General features: G+C 30.9%; 1 protein-coding gene across 1 annotated transcript; it reads right to left on the reverse strand.

The window, feature by feature from the left end:
- Nucleotides 1-3976: 3976 nt before the first annotated feature.
- LOC149224025 (endochitinase 4-like) lies at nucleotides 3977-5458 on the reverse strand. The gene is made up of 3 exons (XM_089383460.1): nucleotides 5164-5458; nucleotides 4861-4975; nucleotides 3977-4562 (listed from the first exon to the last, which is right to left on the reverse strand). The coding sequence occupies exons 1-3, from the start codon at nucleotides 5456-5458 to the stop codon at nucleotides 4268-4270; spliced, it is 705 nt and encodes a 234-aa protein (XP_089239586.1). The 3' UTR covers nucleotides 3977-4267.
- Between the last annotated feature and the right edge of the window lie 14682 nt (nucleotides 5459-20140).

Here is a 20140-nt window from a genome sequence, read left to right on the forward strand (position 1 = left end):
TTTGGATCTCCCACAAAGCATCCATGTGGATCAACAACAACTAATATATGAGGGTAAAGAACTTGAGGACCAATTTTCTTTTTTAAGACAATATAATAAATGATTGGAGTCATTTTTTTTGTCATGTGTTTAAGTGAAGGAGTAGCAACCCATGGGATATCTTCAAGCAAAACGAAACCCCGTGCATAGTGCTGGACCTCATAGGTATTTTAGTGCACATAGAACACCACCCTAAAAAAATTATACTCTTGATCAATTAAGAATAACCTAATATGTTTAGAGTGGATGCCGAGGTGGGTGGTACAAGAATTGAGGATTTTTTTGAAAGGGTAAGGGAATTTAGATACTCTGTTTTGTATAGCTCAGAATGTTGCTATTACTAGGTGTAAATTTCTATTAAAGCAGGAAGACAGGTGAAATAATGTTATAGAAGCAGGAACCCAAAAGATGCAGTTCATTTAGATCTGTTAAGGTTGAGGAAACTGAACATGGTTCTCAATGTAGTCCATTGATTCCAAGTTACATGATTTCTACTGAGTTGACAAAAGCAAAGCTTCGTGATCATTCTCCAAGGTCATGTCCAAATGTTTAGGAGAAGGGAACTCCTATAATAAGGAGACATTGTCTTCCAAGAGCTCCTAATGAGAAACCAAATTATATATCACCAAGGACTTAGAGATTGTTTCCACAAGTTCAATCAATGAGGGGTCACATAAAAAGTGATTGATCTCTTAGCACTGGAAGGAAGTCAATTCTCAATTGATTTGGACATTTATCTTTATTCATATTTTTTTGGAGCAATTTCTTTAAATGATGACATTTTGTCTTTTTATTTCAAAAAAGGTAATCCCTGTTCAGGTTAATTAGCGAAGGTGATTGGTATTTGCGCTTCTCTTGATATTTTGCGTATCTGGAGTATCTTCTCAGTTAGTAATGGATGTGAATCTCTAGAGATACCTTTTATATATTATGAGTTTATATTAAGTGTGTTGGACTTGATATTCACTCTAAATGTCTTGTGAGCCCTAAAATGCACCAAATTATGCTATATATACAAAGAATATACCACGTTGTATATTCATGACATCACTGCCACCATAAATTTTTATGGGTTCACATGACATAACGGATTCATTGATTGTAAAGTGTCAGATTGCAGATTCTTTTAGCTTCAAAATGTTTTGAGAAGGGTTTGGATATTATGCATGCTTTGATCTAATATTCTTTCGACTTTATGATGTATGATAATATGGGTTTGACTTCAGAAGCATTGAAACTAGCTTTTAATATCTTGTGAAGCATGTACTAATGATATTATTTGGTAAAATTTGAGAACTTTGTTTTCAGTGTTCACTACCATGATTTATGATGAATATATTTGATGCAGATAGGTAGATTAGTGTAGAAAATATTATAAAGGTATTGTTACTAATATTTACTGGGAAGAATTTATGTGGAATCTTAACCACCTCTTTTATGCTACAGCGAGAGGGAGGGAGCGAATGAAGAAAATCATTTTTTTTGGATCCCGGTTTTTTTTTTATTTAACATCATGCATTATTGTAACATAAAATATATTCAAGCTATTGCTACCTAAAAAAAAGCATGATTGTAAGTTAAACATGAATTCAAAATAGAAAATGGTTAGATCTTAATCTTTCTTTAGGTCTTGATAGATTTTGGGGCCATTGTTTTAAAACCAAGGTGAGGTGTGGTCTTTTGATGTAAAAAAATAGTATTTTCATTGCAGTTCTTATGGACCACACTTGCTTGATTTTCAAGATAAAATGGTTTAAATTTTGTTGAATGATCTCTACATTATTTTCAACTGCATGACATGGGTTTGATTTTCTAAAGCAAAATTTGTTGGATTAAAACAAGAATATGGAAAACACCATGGAGATTAGTGGTAAGGAGCAATGTGATCTTTTGAATAGTTTCAAGGATCATGAAGGAAATAATACATAGGTGAGTCAACAATCAAAAGAGAAACACAAAAATTTTTCTCTATAAGAGTTGTAGTTGATGTTATTCTTGGGTTCATTTCCAGATTGGAGATATGTGTAGTTTTATTTAAGGGTAGATCTTAATTGCCATAGAAATTCAAAAATTATTTAAAATATTGTTATAGTCCTTTGTAGACACATGTTTCAAACTATAAAAATTTAGCTTTTAGATATGTGCAGTTTTATTTAAGGGTAGATCTTAATTCCCATAGAAATTAAAAAATTATTTAAAAGATTGTTAAAGTCCTTTGTAGACACATGTTTCAACCTATAAAAAATTAGCTTTGTACTAATTAAGCTTGTCTATAGAAAGAGGAAGTGATCAAGAATAAATATGAAGGTATTATATCAAAACGACCTTTGATTTCAAAGATAGCAAATCACGATCTATTTCATTATTTGTGAGGCATTCATGTTGGCATTATCAGACAAGGTCTTTAACTTCAACATAGGCCTCATGATTTGTAAGGCTCAAGCACTATAGTAAGATTTCATTGTAGCATTGTCATTTCTTCTGTTAATATTTTTCTGTCTTTCAACAATTATCAAAGAAGTTGTTAATTAGTATTATACATTATTATCTTATGGCGTTTCCTTTGCAACATCTGATACAATTGCTACTTCATATGATTATTGCTAACTAAAACCATCCCTTTATATTTTCAAACTGAATCATATGAAAAAATGCATTTATATTGAAATTATAAATTAAATTAGAAAACACCTCGTTGAAACTTTAACTTATTTTTTATTAATTATTTTAAATATAAAAAATATCGAATTTCAACTTTGAGAGTATCATTTATATGATTGTTGCTAACTAAAACCATTGTACCATCACTATCACATAGAAATGCAAACTAAACCCTTCCACATACTTCGAGGGGCAGATAAAGTGAGATACATGACTCATGAACTCGGTCAGAGTGTTTGATAATTACTCCATCTAATTTTTCCCACGTATCACTTTTCCCCATTAAATACGAAATTAGTCAATTAGGGATCACATAAGTAAGCCATACCGTTACCGAGTTCATATATTGTTGACTTGTTTTTAGCAATTAGATTCCATATCTAGCATTCATAAAATTATTTGGGGAGTTTCAAAAAATTTAATGTATTCTTCTTTCTTTTCCGATCCTATAAACTACTACCAACTTCCATCCATAATACTTATCACGCATACACTCGACTAACTATTAATAATAATTGTAACAATGCACTCACACGAGTCATCGGTGTAATGAAATCATAGAAGAGGTATGAACCCATCATTCAATGGTCGTAAAATTTTACAATGAAGTTTCCATGATACATTATTCAATGCTAATAAAAATCTACGAGCATTATCAAGTATTATTTGAATATGATATATTTTTCTTTCTCTTATGGAACTCGTATGTTAACTAGGGTTTTGAATATGATATTTTTCTCTCTCTTATGGAACTGGTATGTTAACTACAGTTATAAGAAGTGGTATGTTAACCAGTGCTATATAGTAACTAGTTGTTGTTACTTAGTTTAAATATAGTTAAATAAAATAAAAAATTAAATATATTAATAATAAATATTATATTAATATTAATATTTTTTTAATTTTATTTATACTAATATTTAAACATAATATTTATAAATTATAAATGGAAAAAATAAATTAGATATTATATTAATAGTTTGAGTGGGCTTAATGATTGGGAGCATGTGTTTCTTAGGTCACAAGTTCAAAACTAGAGAGAATGCCTTTAATTTTACGAAGAATAAATCATTCCTAACAAATAAATCAATCATCACTAAGCTTTTTGGTCCTGATAATGGATAAAATAGCCATCCCCAAAAAATCACAAATTCCTCACAGTGCTAATCAAGAAATCTCCAACAACGATATATATGCTATTTGTGAAAACTAAAATTAATCTTTTTCGTAACAATTTCCTAACCAGTAATACACCATCTATTGGCTGTCAAATATATAAAATCAAATGCACTAATAAGTACAATTAATTAATCTAATCATAATTTTCTGTACTCGCACACTTCATTGGCATGCAAAAGCCATGGATGTGCTTACATGTTGAAAGAAAGAGACCGATCATAATAGAATGTTGTCTCGTTTTACATGTCACAAAGATCCGTTTCCTGCTCATGCTAACCATGGTAATCAGAATCTATCGTTTTTATTGAGTACTATAGAATATATAGTATTTTGAACTATTCTGGATCCTTTGACAGAGATCACGAGGTCACAGCATATTAATATACTTTTAACAGCTAAGGTTATTTCCTGGATCTACACCAAACTCATTGCAATAGTTGGTATAATAATTGACACATTCATCAACTGCGTTGGTGTCTCCACCATTGCATTCATTCCCGCTGATTGCTTTGATCGTTGCCCTGAATCCTTGTCCAGATGTAATAGCAGAGTGGCAATTACTATGCTTCTTCCAAAACCAGACAGCAGTCTTCCACGAGATTGAGCCATTCTGGGCTACAATTTCAGGGTGATTCAGGCCATCAAAGCCCAGGTAATCACCAGCTGCACCATAATTATAATTCCTGCCAAAAAAACTCTCAGCCAAACAGCATGAAACAGTCTCTCAAGAGAAATCCAATTCAAATTTAATAGATAGAGCCCAAAAAAAATTATAATTCAATTTAATAGATAAATAAATTCATTTTTTAGGATACTGGCTTTTTCTATAGACAAAGTTTACAGGATTTTTTAAGTGTATAATTTGTTTTTGTACACAAGTACGAAATTTCTAGAAACCAAACCTCTACGCATAAACGTTAGTGAAACTACAGACTCGAAAATAAAACTTGTAGACCTACATCCCATTATAAGCATACATACCATGTGAGTTGCAAGGGGCCACGCCCATAGTACTGCTTTCCCGCCACACACTGGTATTTCTTGCTGGTGGAATCGCAGTAGTCAGACTTCTCTATTTGCTCAACGTAGCACAGTCCTGCCAATTTCATAGTTATATGTGTCACAGTTCTATGTGTCACATGGATAAACAAACCGATTTATAATATTTATAAATTCTGAAATGAAATCATCCAATATATATATATATATATATATATATATATATATATATATATATATTAAGAACAAATTTATAGAAACAGGAAGGATGCATGTGAGATGTACTAGAAGTCTCGTGAGCAACATTGGCGAAGAAAGCAGCGATTTCTCTCTTGTGGTCAACGTCAGGGCCCGTTGTGCCAAAGCCAGAGAATGCAGTGGCTGCGTCCATGAAGTTATTGTATGTATAGAAGGTCTTTCCTGCGCAAATATCAGAAGCACCAGACAAAATTCCATTGAAGAAATCTTGATCAGTAGCAAAATCCCCAACATCTCCTCGGCAGATGGAAACAAGATCGAAGGCAAGAACGAGACATAGAATAATAACGCTTGGTGTCTTAACACGGAGGTAATTTCTCATATTGGCTAATGTCTATCACTACTGTCACTAGCACAGAGAGTGTACTACTTTGCTCTGTAGAAAGAAGAGTGTACTACTTTATATAGCCATAAAGTCATGGGAGTATGCATTTGTATCTTTTTGAATTTAACTCTGAATTATATTTTTGTTGACCTAACCTTGGTTAAGATGAACACATCGGCACATCAATGTTAATATGTTACGCCTATTCTCGACACTATAACTTGTGAGATGGGCCACTTCACCTGTAAATCTCCCCAGCCTCAACTACCGATGGTTCTAGCTTTGTCAAGCTCCCAAACAATGCATACATCGAGCTGAAGATTCAAGTACATATTGAGAAGATGGTCATGGAAGAAGAGGTTCAATCGTTGGATAATTTAGTGTTTACATATTGAGAAGATGGTCATGGAAGAAGAAGAGGTTCAATCGTTGGATAATTTAGTGTTTACATATTGAGAAGATGGTCATGGAAGAAGAGGTTCAATCGTTGGATAATTTAGTGTTTTTTTTTTTTTTCTCTCTCTGGTTCACTGCCAATTGCTCCATCTCAGACTAGGTATCATGGAAGAAGAGGTTCAATCATTGGATACTCTCTTTCTTTTCTTTTCTTTTTTTCTTCTGGTTCACTGCCAATTGCACCATCTCAGACTAGGTATTGGTTGTTGGCAAGCCCAAGTATATAATTATATTTATTTATAAATATTTATGATTATGGTTATGTATATATATAGCATTTAATATTATGTATATACATTTTTTTAAATCTAATTTTAATTATTGAGTTTAGAAATTTATTTTAAATAGAAAAATAATGTGGGTTATAAAAATAAAAATAAAAATAGAATGAATAGAGGATCATGCATGTTAGTAAAAAGAAGGCTTCCTGCAACTTGAATGGGAGAAAAAATGGGTAAGTATGATAAAATAAGTGTAATTCGTGGAATATAGAAATGCAGGACAAAAATGATGAATGTGAGATGTCCATGCAAGATGATTTTGGGAAAAAAAACAGCATAAAATCCACATATACAAAAATAATTAAGTGTTAGAATTTCAGGTTGTGAACTATGTGAGAAGAAACTAGGTAAAAATTTCTTCCACATATCATGTGGAAGTGAAAATGTCTAAGTGTTGAAAACGAAAAATGTTAATTATAGTATAAGGTTAAAAAATATAAAATATTAACGATCAATGAAGGTTGGTCAACGAGGCTTCCCCATCCCAAGCATAATATGCTGCCTCGTCATGAAATGTCTACCACTTGCCATCCATAGGTTTTAGGTTTTAGTGGGTTTTTCTACCATTTGCCATCCATAGGTTTTTCAAAGGATAGATATTTTTACATTGGATTTATAGAATCAATATAGATATTTCATGACAATATTTAAATTGAAAGCATATTTTTCTTTAAAATATAAAAAAGGGTTTTCATGAAAATAATTTATATGAAATTATATGTACACATGTGCCTAGAATACAACCCTTAAGAAAAGGCCTTTAACTTCTTATTAATCAAAACACACAAGTCAAGATAATATACACTTTGTTGATAAAAATTGAGATATATTTGAAACTGAATTGTTTGGAAACATTGTTGAAATGAATTGGAGATTGGCTTTTTTAAAAACTTATTGATAATGTAGAGAAGACTCCTATTTCGAAATATGAATTGGCATAGTCCATAGTCATAATTGTGTTTCACTTTCATAATTTTTTTCATATGTGTGGTCATTCATACAACATAATTCAAAGGCACTACAAGGAAAATATCTTGTAGTGGATATGTTTTTATAAGCTAAATGCTATTGATCAATCAAGAAAGCATACATAAAGCATTGTTCTGTTGTGGTCTGCGACTCGAGAAACTAGACCATTGTTGGAAAAATAGAGTCCAAGTCCAAAAAAAAAACATATAGAGTACAAAATTTGACACTATAAAAATCGTGTCCATATAATAAGGTAGAGACAAATAACTAAACTAAACTAGCAAAGTCAAGATAATAGAAAGGATGCAAATATATTACACAGCATACCATGGAGTAGAGATGTTGAATGCTAGGTGGAGGTTGAGAGATCGATAAGGGCCACTAGTGTTCCTTGGGAAGTGGAGCCTGTTCCTTTGAGAAAAAGAACCTTAATCTTTGAGAGATTTACTAACATTTCCTTGTGCTCCATAAAAGAATTCCCATTTTTCACCTGAATGCAACTAGTTTAAAGAGATAATTTGTCTTTATTGTCTTCCCGATCAATGACAAGGAGTAGGGTTAAAGTAATTGAGGATGTGTGAATTCCAATGGGGGAGTGCTCACTAGTGTAGCCGTCATGACGCTAACCACGGGAAGCATCCAACTACTTGCATTTCCATGCTTCCAATTGTAGAAGCCTCCACCAATCTCGGAAGAAACAACAAAATGTGGTGAATGAAACATAAAGGTAATAATGTAAAACCTAGTGAAATTCTAGATAGTCCATGTTAGGAGGGCTTGGAATGTCCCCAATTTTGCAAGGTGATAGAGAAACAACATTGGGTAACATAAGCATCACTATAGAGATAAGCTAATATTTTCTTGATTGTCTTGTTTTTGACATTTCACCTCTTCAAGTTCCATCCACAAACATAAATATAAAGTGTAATAAGTATATATACATTTTTATAATAAAATATATATGAATGCATAAATAAAAAAGCATATTGTAATAGCTAGTGTTTCATAAAAAATAACATTCTTTTGAAGTGATTATGCGTATCATCTCTCAAAATATCATCTATTGAAACCATTCCATAATTCCTTTCCTAGATGTTTAAGTGTACACTGTGACAAAGCAACCAATATAATTAATATAAAGGTTTGATGTTCTTGCATTAACCATAAAATAAGTGGATTCACACAATATAACTAGTTACAAAATTGTTGAATTAATTTGTCATACTTCAATATATGCTCGCAACCCATACTTAATTCAATGTTGATCAATTTTTTGGTATTCTATTGTTTGTATGTTATCACCTATTAGAAGAGATCCATTTATAGTTATAAGCTAATTATTTAAATAAAATGACCACAATAAATATGAAAGATTAAGTAAATCCCAAAATGTGCATACTCACAAATTTTATCATCAATGTATTTCTCCTTGTCGTATGTGGTGAATGGGTTACACTTTGTTTTTTTTTTTTTTTTGTAACAAAACATTGAAAACTAGTATTTCATGGAATTTTAAATTTGGTGTACATAAAAGAATAGATTAATAATTAAATACCTTTGAAGCATATTGTTGTTGGGAGGGTTCCTTCTACGATCAAATTATGTTTATTACTTTTACTATTTCCTTGTAAACTTTTTTGGACATCCCTAATTGCATGTATTGTCTTTCCTCTTGATTGCCCTTTAGAATTTTGATAATATTCATGAAAAATGAAAAGAATTTTTTATTTTTTTTTTAATTGGCCTGCAAAAAAATATAGCGAAAAAAAGTTAATTTGTTAATTTTTTCAATGTATTATACAAGACATTTATTAATAATAAATTTTAAATGTTTTTTGTTGTTGTAAGTTTTTGCTATTGGGAATCTCATGGGTCTCATTAGCCATTTTATGGAATACTTCCTTTAGTTTATAGATAACCTTATTCTTGAAGTTCATTGGATTGTGTGTGGGAAGTATGCCTATATGTTTTTTCATCTATATCTCTCATAGTTTTGTAAATATTTTCGCCCCTCTCGTGAATTTTCAGCCTCACTCCAAATGAACTAAGAACTAAATCATCATTTACATGATTTATGATTTTCATTCTATTAGGTTGAAATTCCATTATTTCACTATTGTTCTTTGTACAACACTAAAAAAATGTGAAATTGAGTGTTTAAAACATGTTAGCAATTAATATTAAGAAGTTATTTTTTAGTAAAAAGTTGAAAAACTTCATGTTGATTACCTTTTGATCCACCTAATTTCACTATTTGTAAAATTTCCATAAAACATTTATGCTATTTTATACTCCAATTGCAAACCATGTTATCAAGTTTCTTCAAGTTTTTTATTTGTATTAACGTGCATTAACCAATAAACATGAATAATTTAAACCTATAGATTATTCAAAAATACTGAATTTTAATAAAAATTAAAGAGCTTGCCTTGTTCTCTTATTAGAATGAGCTATCATTGCACTTTGTTGCAATAATTTATTTTCAGTTAACTTCTATAAACCATTTTCTATTAAAAAAAAACCAAAAGTCATTAGATATAGAAATTATAAATCCATTTCACAAAATAAGATATTGATATACTTAATAAAAAAACTATGAACGAGTGATATATCTATCTATCTATATATATAAACTCTGAAATACAGTTACCATGTTGTTTCTAAAATACAATTATCATGTTGTTACAAATCCAAAGATATATATATAGATAGATATATACACACTCTGAAATACAATTACCATGTTGTTACAGATCGAAAGCTTTTTGTTCTAAATTCTTATATCCACACGGTGCTTTATAAAGTAACATACACATTGATGCCTCATTACTATTCACTGTGCACTACCAAACTAGTGAACAAGTTTGAACTATAACATTTTTTATTATTAAAAACAATGCTAACTATACAATTACCTAAGTGGTGCTATCAATATGAACATATCATTGGTGCACAATTATTACATAAACATTTTTATAAAAAAATGATAGTGACTTGGTTTTCGATTTAGTACAATGAGTGGTCTAATTCTAAGAGATACCACATGACCCAATACAATTGAAAACCTTATAATAATTTATTTCTTAAAGGAAACAAATATTTTGAAATATAGAAAGGGAAACTAAAGAGAAATGAAAAAAAGCTGGGTACATGTCATTATTTAAAGAACCAAGGCATTTTTTATATATAAATGCATTGGTATGCCATAAAATAATAGAGAATATTTCTAATGTTTAAGAGTCCTTCAAAATTTTATTTGAAGTTAAATTGTTCTATTCTTCCCAAATTCTATTTTAAGAATATATTCATGTATTGATAGGGGCATTGGCTCAAAATACAAGGAAAAGAAGTTTGTAATATAAAATAACTAATATACTCAACCAATGTTAAGCATGGTCACCATGGTCAACAAGTTCAACCATAGTCAACCATATTCAACGATGGTTAAACTAGCTTCACAATGGTTAATCATGCTCATCAATTGTCAAGCATGGTCACTATGATCATCCATAGACATCCATAGTCAACATGGTCAACCATTGCTAACATGATCAACAATAGTCATCTGTAGCTAAATGTTGACAACCATGGTTAACCATGTTCTGTTATAGTCAACCATAATTGACCATATTCAACTATGTTCTAATAAGATCAAACATGGTCACCATGGTTAAACATAGTCAAACACGGTCAACAAGTTCAACCATTATTAAGCCAACTTAATAATGGTCAACAATATTTAATAATCGTCATTAATGGTCAATAAGTTCGACCATAGTCAACCATTTTCAACCAAGGCCATCCATAGTCAACCATGATCATCCATATAAATTCATGGTCAAAATGGTCAAACATATTCATCTGTAGTTAAACACTAACAACCATGGTCAACCATGTTCAAAGAAGCTCAACCATGGTCAAACATGGTCATGGTTACAAATAGTCAACCATGGTCAACAGGTTCAACCATAATCAACCATGGTTAAGCCAAATCAATAATGGTTAACCATATATGACCATAGTCAGCCCTTTTCAACCATGGTCAATCATCATCAACCATTGTTAGCCATGGTCGACCCTCTTCAACCATATTCAATCATAATAAACCATAAGAAATCAAGGTCAACCTTCATAAACAGTGGTTAAGCCTTATCAACCATATGTTGACCATATTTAACCATATTCAACCAAAGTTAACTATAGTCAATGGTAATATACTAACTGTGATGCATGTTGGTCATTAACTATCATAACCACATTAAAAGTGGTTGATTAATGTTGCTCAATGCCATAAATATTTTCAAGGTGAATATGAGATTGATTGACATTAACAGTCAAATCAGTACTCAGAGGTGTGTCCCTTGTCCCACAGAAAAGGGGATTTCACACATCAAAATGGTGTCAAGCTTGGATATTACCTTCAAATTGGATTATTATTATTATTTTCAACCACTTTTCATGTGGTTGTACTAGTTTATAGAAAAGTATGATGAATTATGGGTTGATGGTTGATGCTGCAAGTAGTCACTAATAATAAGATAATTTCCTAGGAAAACATATGCTGAAATAAAAAAGTACTTAAACACATAACTAACCTATAAGAAGGAAAGAAAAAAATATCAGTGCAAAGGTAGTCAAAATCTAAAGACATGGTCAAAGTATGCACCTATTAGACAAAAGTATATCTTCAAAACATTCCTAACAAAAGCTACTCTGAAATTCTTTGAAATGGTAAAAGAAAACATTGACAAAAGAAAATGGAATAGTAGTAGGTCATATTAATCGTGTAAGTTGGATGATGATGAAAAAGAAAGGTATTATCAAAGGGTTGTTTGTGGATGATTCATTTGTATACAATGAATTTGTGGTGCAAGTTAGCAATTACTTCATTCACATTTGTCTCAATATAGCCTAGGGGTTAGCAATTACTTCATTCACATCTGTCTCAATATAGCCTAGAGTTTATTTGATTTGAACGAGATATCATCTCTCTATTGTGGTTGTTTCTAATTAAGTTGAAATATTTATTTATATAGATTTTTTTAGTTGAGTTAAAAAAAGGTCAAATTTATGTTGAGAGGGGGATTCTTGTCATACAAACAAAGAAATCTCATATGCCAATTTAATGGTGATCTTAACATTAAATTATTAATAATAATATTATTATTATAATTTAGTATAAGGAATATGTATAATACTCATGATACAATTTAAATTACAAAAGTAATATTAGAGTATATTAACAACAAAAATTTATTTCAATATTCTCAATATTCACTATTGCTAAAATATTTTTATGTCAACCTTTACATAAAATAATTAAAAGTAAAAAAATAATACCAAATTTAAAACAAATAACATCTCGATAAAAATATTTCAATGTCCATGTAAATATTTGAATATCAACTTTATTGATATATTTATGATGGAATTGATTTTTCTTTAATGAATAATATATTAGGGAATTGAAGGATTTTTTTTTTTAATGATAAAACATTAAATGATATGTATTTTTCCTAGAAAAAATCATAGTTTCTATTTCAATTAAATTTGAAAGTACATCCAAGGTCAAGTTGACTACACCATAATCAACTAACATATTTCTTCAAAATTGCTTGTTTTTTTGAGAGGGCCTTATGTAAGATTTAACTAATAGGATCTAAATACATTGTTGTTAGAAACATAAATTCCAAATATGACCTAGATAATGATCAAAAGGCATGGCATATATCCAATTGATGCATACATTTTAGTTTGGAATAATAATATGGAAAGAGATAAGGGTATTATCCCTATATTCCTCAATGAAATGAGATTGATTATAAATAATAAGTCCCCCCTTTTAGAGAGAGTTGGCTTGTGCATTATGTTTATGATAGATATGATTGAATGAAATTACTTGAAATAGAGCAATGATTTCCTTCAACTATGGAGCAATTGTGAAGGACCTAAATTATAGATCTGTGCCTTGTCTTGCATCTAATAAATAACCATTTTAGCGTACCTAAATACCTAAAGACAATGGAAATTATTTGCAATGGTTAATTTCATAAGAGAATAGAAAGCACTAAGTTATCGTAAGTTGCTGGAAAATTCCCCAATGTTTTCATTTCCATAAAACTGATGGTTGCCAAAGAAGGATAAAGTAGAACCAAGGTCATAAATTTAAACCTCCTCCTAATTGGCCCTATCAAAATAAACCTAAGGGCTATTATAATTGATGATAGGGGTGAGAAGGATGCATCAGGCCTTAGATACATATGACCAATTGAGAGAAGAAACATGCGACATGGCTCAAATTTCCACTGGCTATGGATGGGAGACATTATCTTCAAAGAGTATTATGTTTTGAGTAATCCAAATATTCCAAGCCACCACTAATTATTGTACCTTGTACCATTTTAATGTCGAATTATCAAAATATGAATAGGAACAATATTCAACATTTTATATGTATCTCTACTTGTTTCCACACCTATATAGAGAAACTACATTGAACAAATAAATGTAAAAGGTCTTTAATAGCACCATGACACAAATAAAATATACAAGGATGCAAGAAACCCATTTTTTCATTATGTATCAAGTTAAAATATGAATTTTTAGAATCAACCAGAATAAAATGACACTCTTAAGAGGAGTCACGATCTTCAATAACTTCTTATCCCACTAGCTGACATCATTTTGGTCAACCTTTAGAAGAGAAATATATCATAGTCTAGTAGTGTATTGTCTTCCATCAATATTGAAAATCCAAACCAACTCATCTTTGCCATCCTTGATCTATATGTGTATAGAATTTAACTAAGCTATAGAGAAATTTTGAGGTCAAAGATGGGCCTCAAAACAAAAATGTACAAAAAAATTCAACTTTATAAGAACCAATAGGACACAATATGATGAGGTCAACCATGGGGGATGATTCACCATTTTTGGAGTAAAAAGGTAAAAAGATAAATAAAAATAAAAAATTTCAACTTATCTCCTTGCGATTTTACTCAATTTTCAAGCGAGGGAACTTGTTGGATGAAAAATTTAATTTTGCATCCAAGGAGTACCCATGTTACATACTTTTGATGGACCCTACAACACAAAAATGTGAAATACATGAAAAAAATTATTGCAATCACATTTCTTTCATAAATTTCACATTTTTCATGTAGTAGGGTCCATCAAAAGTATGCAACATGGGTACCCATTGGATGCAAAATTAAATTTCGCATCCAATGAACACCCCCACTCAAACTTTGAGTAAAATCATAGATAGATAAGTTGAAAACGTGAGTTGAAAAATAGTGTTTCTTTTTTCCCTCCAAAACTTGATGAGGTAATCGAATGTTATTTTATTATTTCCACTATTATTTTGTAATATTCCTTAGGAGGCCCATTTTAGACATAAAAATTTCTCTATTTTAATAAACCAAATTGAATAATTGATCCATAAATCCTCAAGGTTTCTATCCACTATTGAAAAACATCCTTGATGTTGTGTCCCCCCACACAATTTTATTTAGGGTACATATAATCATTTTCGATAGGTTTCCAACTAAATCTTTAACTAATGAAACATCATCATTGCAACTTACAAGTTCATCCTTACTAATGTGAACCATTGAACGCAATCTAACCCCATAAGAAAAATGATTTCAAGCCATAGAAAAAACACGTGAGAGTGCTCTCCATTTATTTGAGGAGTTATTTGTTGACTTGTTGGGAGATCAAATCCAATCCCACTTTGTCCCTAGAAAAATATATTTAGCTATGAGTATTTTTCTCCGTAGATTATCATGGGTGAGAAAGATGCATAATGATTTCTTACCCAAGGCATTCTTGAAATACACAATTTCTTTTAAACTCCAACTCCCAAATGCCTTAGGGAAGGAAATCCGTGACTAACAAACAAGATGAGACCCTAAGTATTTAGCAAGGGCCTTCCATAAAGAATTTAATATAATCTTTTGAACATGATTCATTATGGTTGTAGAGAAGAGTTTGAAAAGGTGTCGATATATCGAAATTGACTCCAACACACATTTTATTAGGATAAAACAATCCTCGTAGGATAGTCAATGAAACATCATAAGTGAATTCAACTCTTCACTTTAAATAGTAGCCATTTCTAGTAAGCTATACCATTGCTATTTGGATTGATGTTAAAACCTAAGTATTTGAATCCTTAATTAAGGCTATGAGACTAATACTTGCAAAGATCTCTCATCTGAAGTTTATTTCCTTCCCTGCCATCAAGGAATTATATGGTATATTTTACCAAGTTTACCAACATCCCCATATCATAAAAATAGTTCTCAATAATCAACTTGAAATTCTCACCTTTGACGACATTACAATATCAAAATAAATTCACATCATCCAAAAATAAGAAATGAATAAATTTAATATTTTGGCCTATCAAAATCCCAAAAACATAGTGGCATTTTATGGATTTAATGGGAATTCCACTGAGCCCTTATGCAATAATAAAGAAAAAATAAGATGAGTTTGGACAACCTTGATGAAGTCCTTTGTAGAGCTAAATATTAACAGATGAATCTGCACCACTAATTAGAATCCAAAAATAAGAATGCAAAATGTATCCCATGATCCAATTAACTAGATAAAGATCAAACCCAACATGAAGAAGGAATTTGAATAATGTCCATTGAACTTTATCATAATATTCTTATATATCCAATTTCAAAAGTGTCATACAAACTTACTAGTATTTTTAATTGATTGCACCCCTTCTTAGGTTGACTTGATAGATTTATGGTAGCTTTATGGATTACCCTAACTCTAAGAAACCTAAACTATTTATCTAATAGAAAGCATGAGAGTAAAGGCATTATCCTTATAATGATGGTTTTTGCCACAATCTCGTAGATATATTTGCATAATGAAATAGGATGCAAGTTAGTTAAATTCTTGGGATAGTCTAATTTATAGATAAGTGTCATGAATGTAGAATTGAAGTTGCCACACATTCACTTTGCATGTAAAATATGTTCCACCATCATAAGAAGATCGTTCCCTACAATATTTAAAAATTTCATGAAAAACTCTTCTATCCATCCATCTGGGCATGGAATATTTTATTTTTAAAATGATTTATAATTCAAATTAATTTCTCTGATGTAACTTGCCGAAATAACTCTTCATTCTCTTCATCCTCTACAAACCTAGGAAATTTTCCCGACACCTTGAACATTGAACCTATGTCTTCATGAAGGGGGGGCCTAAAAACATTTTGAAATGTTTGAAAATCCTTAAATCCTCCAAATTTATTTCCAAGATCCTTAGTCAAATCCTAAATGGTGTTATAGTTTCCAATAATTGGCATAGTTATGGAAGAAATTTATGTTATAATTCACCATTTCTAACAATAATGCCTAATTCTTCAATCTACAAAACCTCTCTTCACGCAAAAGGAACTTCATTTGTTTCCTCTCTTGAAGACACACTTGAACTATTCTTCCATCAAATAAACAATTTTCAAAGTCAAAGAAAGACAACTTTCTTTCCATTTCTCTAATATGAAAAGTCTTTTATTTCCATTTTTTCTAACCCAACCCACTTTTTCCAACTTCCCTTAAAAAACATTTAAATTTTTAGAAGACTATGAGCATGCAGAGACATATGAATCTAAATAATATGGAACCCAATTCAAAATCCTCTTCTTCTCTCTAATAAGAATTATATTTAAAAATCCTCATCTCCTGGCTTAGAAATATATTTAAAAGAGATTTGATTTTTAAATCCACCTTTAACTAGCTCCCAAAAAAAACTAAAGTAATAAAAATGGAAACCTTGCCTATCATCTAAATTGATCAATATAGATAAATAATTCCTAATGTGCTAAAAATATGTCCAAGAGAGTGTTGCTTCATCATAAAATTGAGGCCACCCCTACAATAAGATTTTCCATATAGCAATAGGCAAGTGAACCTGTTATATTCCAAAATTTCTCCTTGCCATAGTATAGCCCGTAAATGTTTAGAATGTGAAACTCCATGTTCAATTCTTAGATTATGAATAGCCAAAACTACCTTAATAAGAGAAATGTATGTAATTTTTCCATCCATATTTCAATACCAATATATTATATATATATAAGGGATTTGAAAATAGATTTTTTTTTTGTTTTTTAAGATATTATATATATAAAAGCGAACTAAAAATAGTTTTTATGTTTTTTTTAAGGAATATGTAAGGAAATATTTTGTTTTTGTTTTTTTTTTCAAATAGAAGATACAAATAATATATTACACTTGGAAAATGTATACTATCTTTACTTTTCAATATGAAATTGATAACTAATATATTAATTATAAAAAATTAATATAAAGTTAAAATGTAACATATACAAATAAGAATGATTTTTTTTTATTATTTATTTATTTTAAAATTAATTGTTAATTTTGAAAAAGACTTGCAAGTTTTGTATTAAGATGGGTTTTTATGGGCTTGTAATATGTCTTAAAATTGCTTTTGTTTGGCTAAGAGTTAGTTTTATTGGATTCGAGGAAACAGGTTAATGGTCTAAGACCCAAAGGCATCTGGGGAATGTAAGTCTATCCCCTATAGATCACCGGGTTATTCCATGTGACGTGGCTTTCCTTAAATAGTAGTAATGAGTTTCATGAATAACAGTTAGTGATGGCTATCCTCACTACTGGTTTGACAACTGAATTATGATAAATTTTCTCACATGTAAAAAAAAAAAGAAAGAAAGAAAGAAAGAAAGAAAAAAGATATAACTCCATTAAACCCTTTCAATAATTATTGTAGATGAAATCACCAACTAGTCCATTCATCATACATTGAGCTGAAGATTCAATTACATATTGAGATGATGGTCATGGAAGAAGAGGTTCAATCGTTGGATTATTTAGTTTTCTTTTGCTCTGTGCCAAATGCAGCATCTAAGACAAGGTATTGGTTGTTGGAAGAAGCCTATGTATATAGTTATAATTATGTATATATTTAACATCTAAGATTGTGTATATACATCTTTCCATATCTAGTTCAACGGTAGATTACTTTGGTTACCAAGTGGCAATAATTGATAGATTTTCCAAAACAATTTTTTTAATAGTGGTATAATATACCATAATGAGTGCACTTGATGCTTGTGTAGTGTATTTGTATTTGTACACTAAAACTTTTGTGTATGTAGCATGCCGTATGTGCAACCCCTTTTTTATTTGCCTTATACTTACACCTTTATTCAAACTCTGTTTTATTTGCCTTATACTTACACCCATGGGGGCTTCACTCACTGAACGTGCGTTCACATAATACTAAAAACTACCCTTAATTTGAGCATATATTGGAAAATACCTCTAAAAATCACATTATTTAACCCCCTACCAATACAAACCCAATACACCTTCCCAATTTAAAATCCCCTACTTTCACTAGATATTGTAGGTATCCATTTCTTCATTAACTTTTTTTATATCCCTTTATATTTTTTCATTAACTTTGAGCTCCATTTTTTATACCTGCCAATATAAAACCCTTTACCCCCTATTATATGCTCAACATATTATGTCATTTTTTCCTCAATATATATTCCCCAATGTGAATGCATGTGGTATGGTATTGCTCCCCTAGTGAAGCCCCCTTCCTTACACCTTATACATTTTATTTGCCTTACTGCCTACACTCTTACTTAAATTGTCCTCAAGCTAGTATCATTTCCTTTGGTAAAGTAGATGAAATTGATGGAATCATTATGACTAACTATTTCACCCAACTTTGGAACTTAGCATCGAATTCATTTAATGAATCAAGCAACACCTTCGGGTGATTGCATAAGTTGTTAACCTCTATTGTTGAGGAAAATGGGTTTCATCTGTTTTCCTATCTCAATTGTCTTTGAGTGTAGAATATTGTCACTTAGCATATTCCTTTGACACTAATACAATGGTAGAGAGTGTTTTTTGCTCAACTAGAGTTTGATATGGCATGTTAGGGCACAAATCTTGGCATGGACTCCTTGAATGTTGTTAAGGCCTACAACTGACTACCTCTTGTCATTGATTTGTGCTTCCCATGCATATTCCCCTAGCATGTGCACTTTGGGTGAATTTTGTAGGTGATACAAAAGTCCAAATCTATGGTTGACCAAGTGGACAAATCCATTTGTGCGGGCCTCAGATACTATAGGAGTTTCTCAACTTTTTCAATTTTTTGCTCAAGCTCTAATTGTGCCAAGATATGAATACACTTTACCTTCTCCTCAATAACTCTATTTTGTTTCCTTGATTTCATAATAGTCTCTTAGATCTATAGAATTTGCTTTGGGCGAGCATCTTGGTTTGGACTTCCTTGGAGCTTGAGATATGAGAATAAACCTCCTCCATTACATTGGAATGTGATGCATGTTTATCAACCTAGTGGTGATGGTGCTATTGTAGTTCAATGTATGAGTGAGCCATGGTCTTGTGCCTATTGGTAAGATTTCTGACGATTTCCATCAAATATTTATTGAAGATCGTTTGTGGAAACCTCAAATGGATCCAACTCAAAATATGGAAAGTCACCCTATGTAGTCTTGGAATACACCTAAAAAAATGTCAGGGCCAATGATTCAAGTTGAAGAACCCTCTTATGTATGCTTCCTAATCTTTATATAGGAGACGCCACACTAGGTGTAGTACTTAATATTGTTGGTGTGGGTTGTTAAGTCTCGACAAGATTCAACTCTTGACAAAATGCACCCAACTACTATTATGAATCTTGATGGAGGATTTTGTTTCCTTCCAGGTTTTCTTGCAACATGCTCACTATGGTTTGCATTAGGTACAATTACTTCTATGATTCCTACAAGGGAGCTATGTGCTCCATTAGTCTAATTTTCTCTTGTGTTGTACCTATAGTCTTAGTATTCTTTGTTGATGTTACTGGCTCTTTAATTGTACTTTAAAACATTACATCTTTCGGTGCACTGTGGTTAGGTTTTATAGTCTCA

The sequence above is a fragment of the Pinus tabuliformis genome, chromosome Q (genome assembly GCF_031772625.1).
Source record: "Pinus tabuliformis cultivar Carrire ecotype Pingquan chromosome Q, CPIR1, whole genome shotgun sequence".
In the NCBI taxonomy this organism is placed as follows: Eukaryota; Viridiplantae; Streptophyta; class Pinopsida; order Pinales; family Pinaceae; genus Pinus; species Pinus tabuliformis.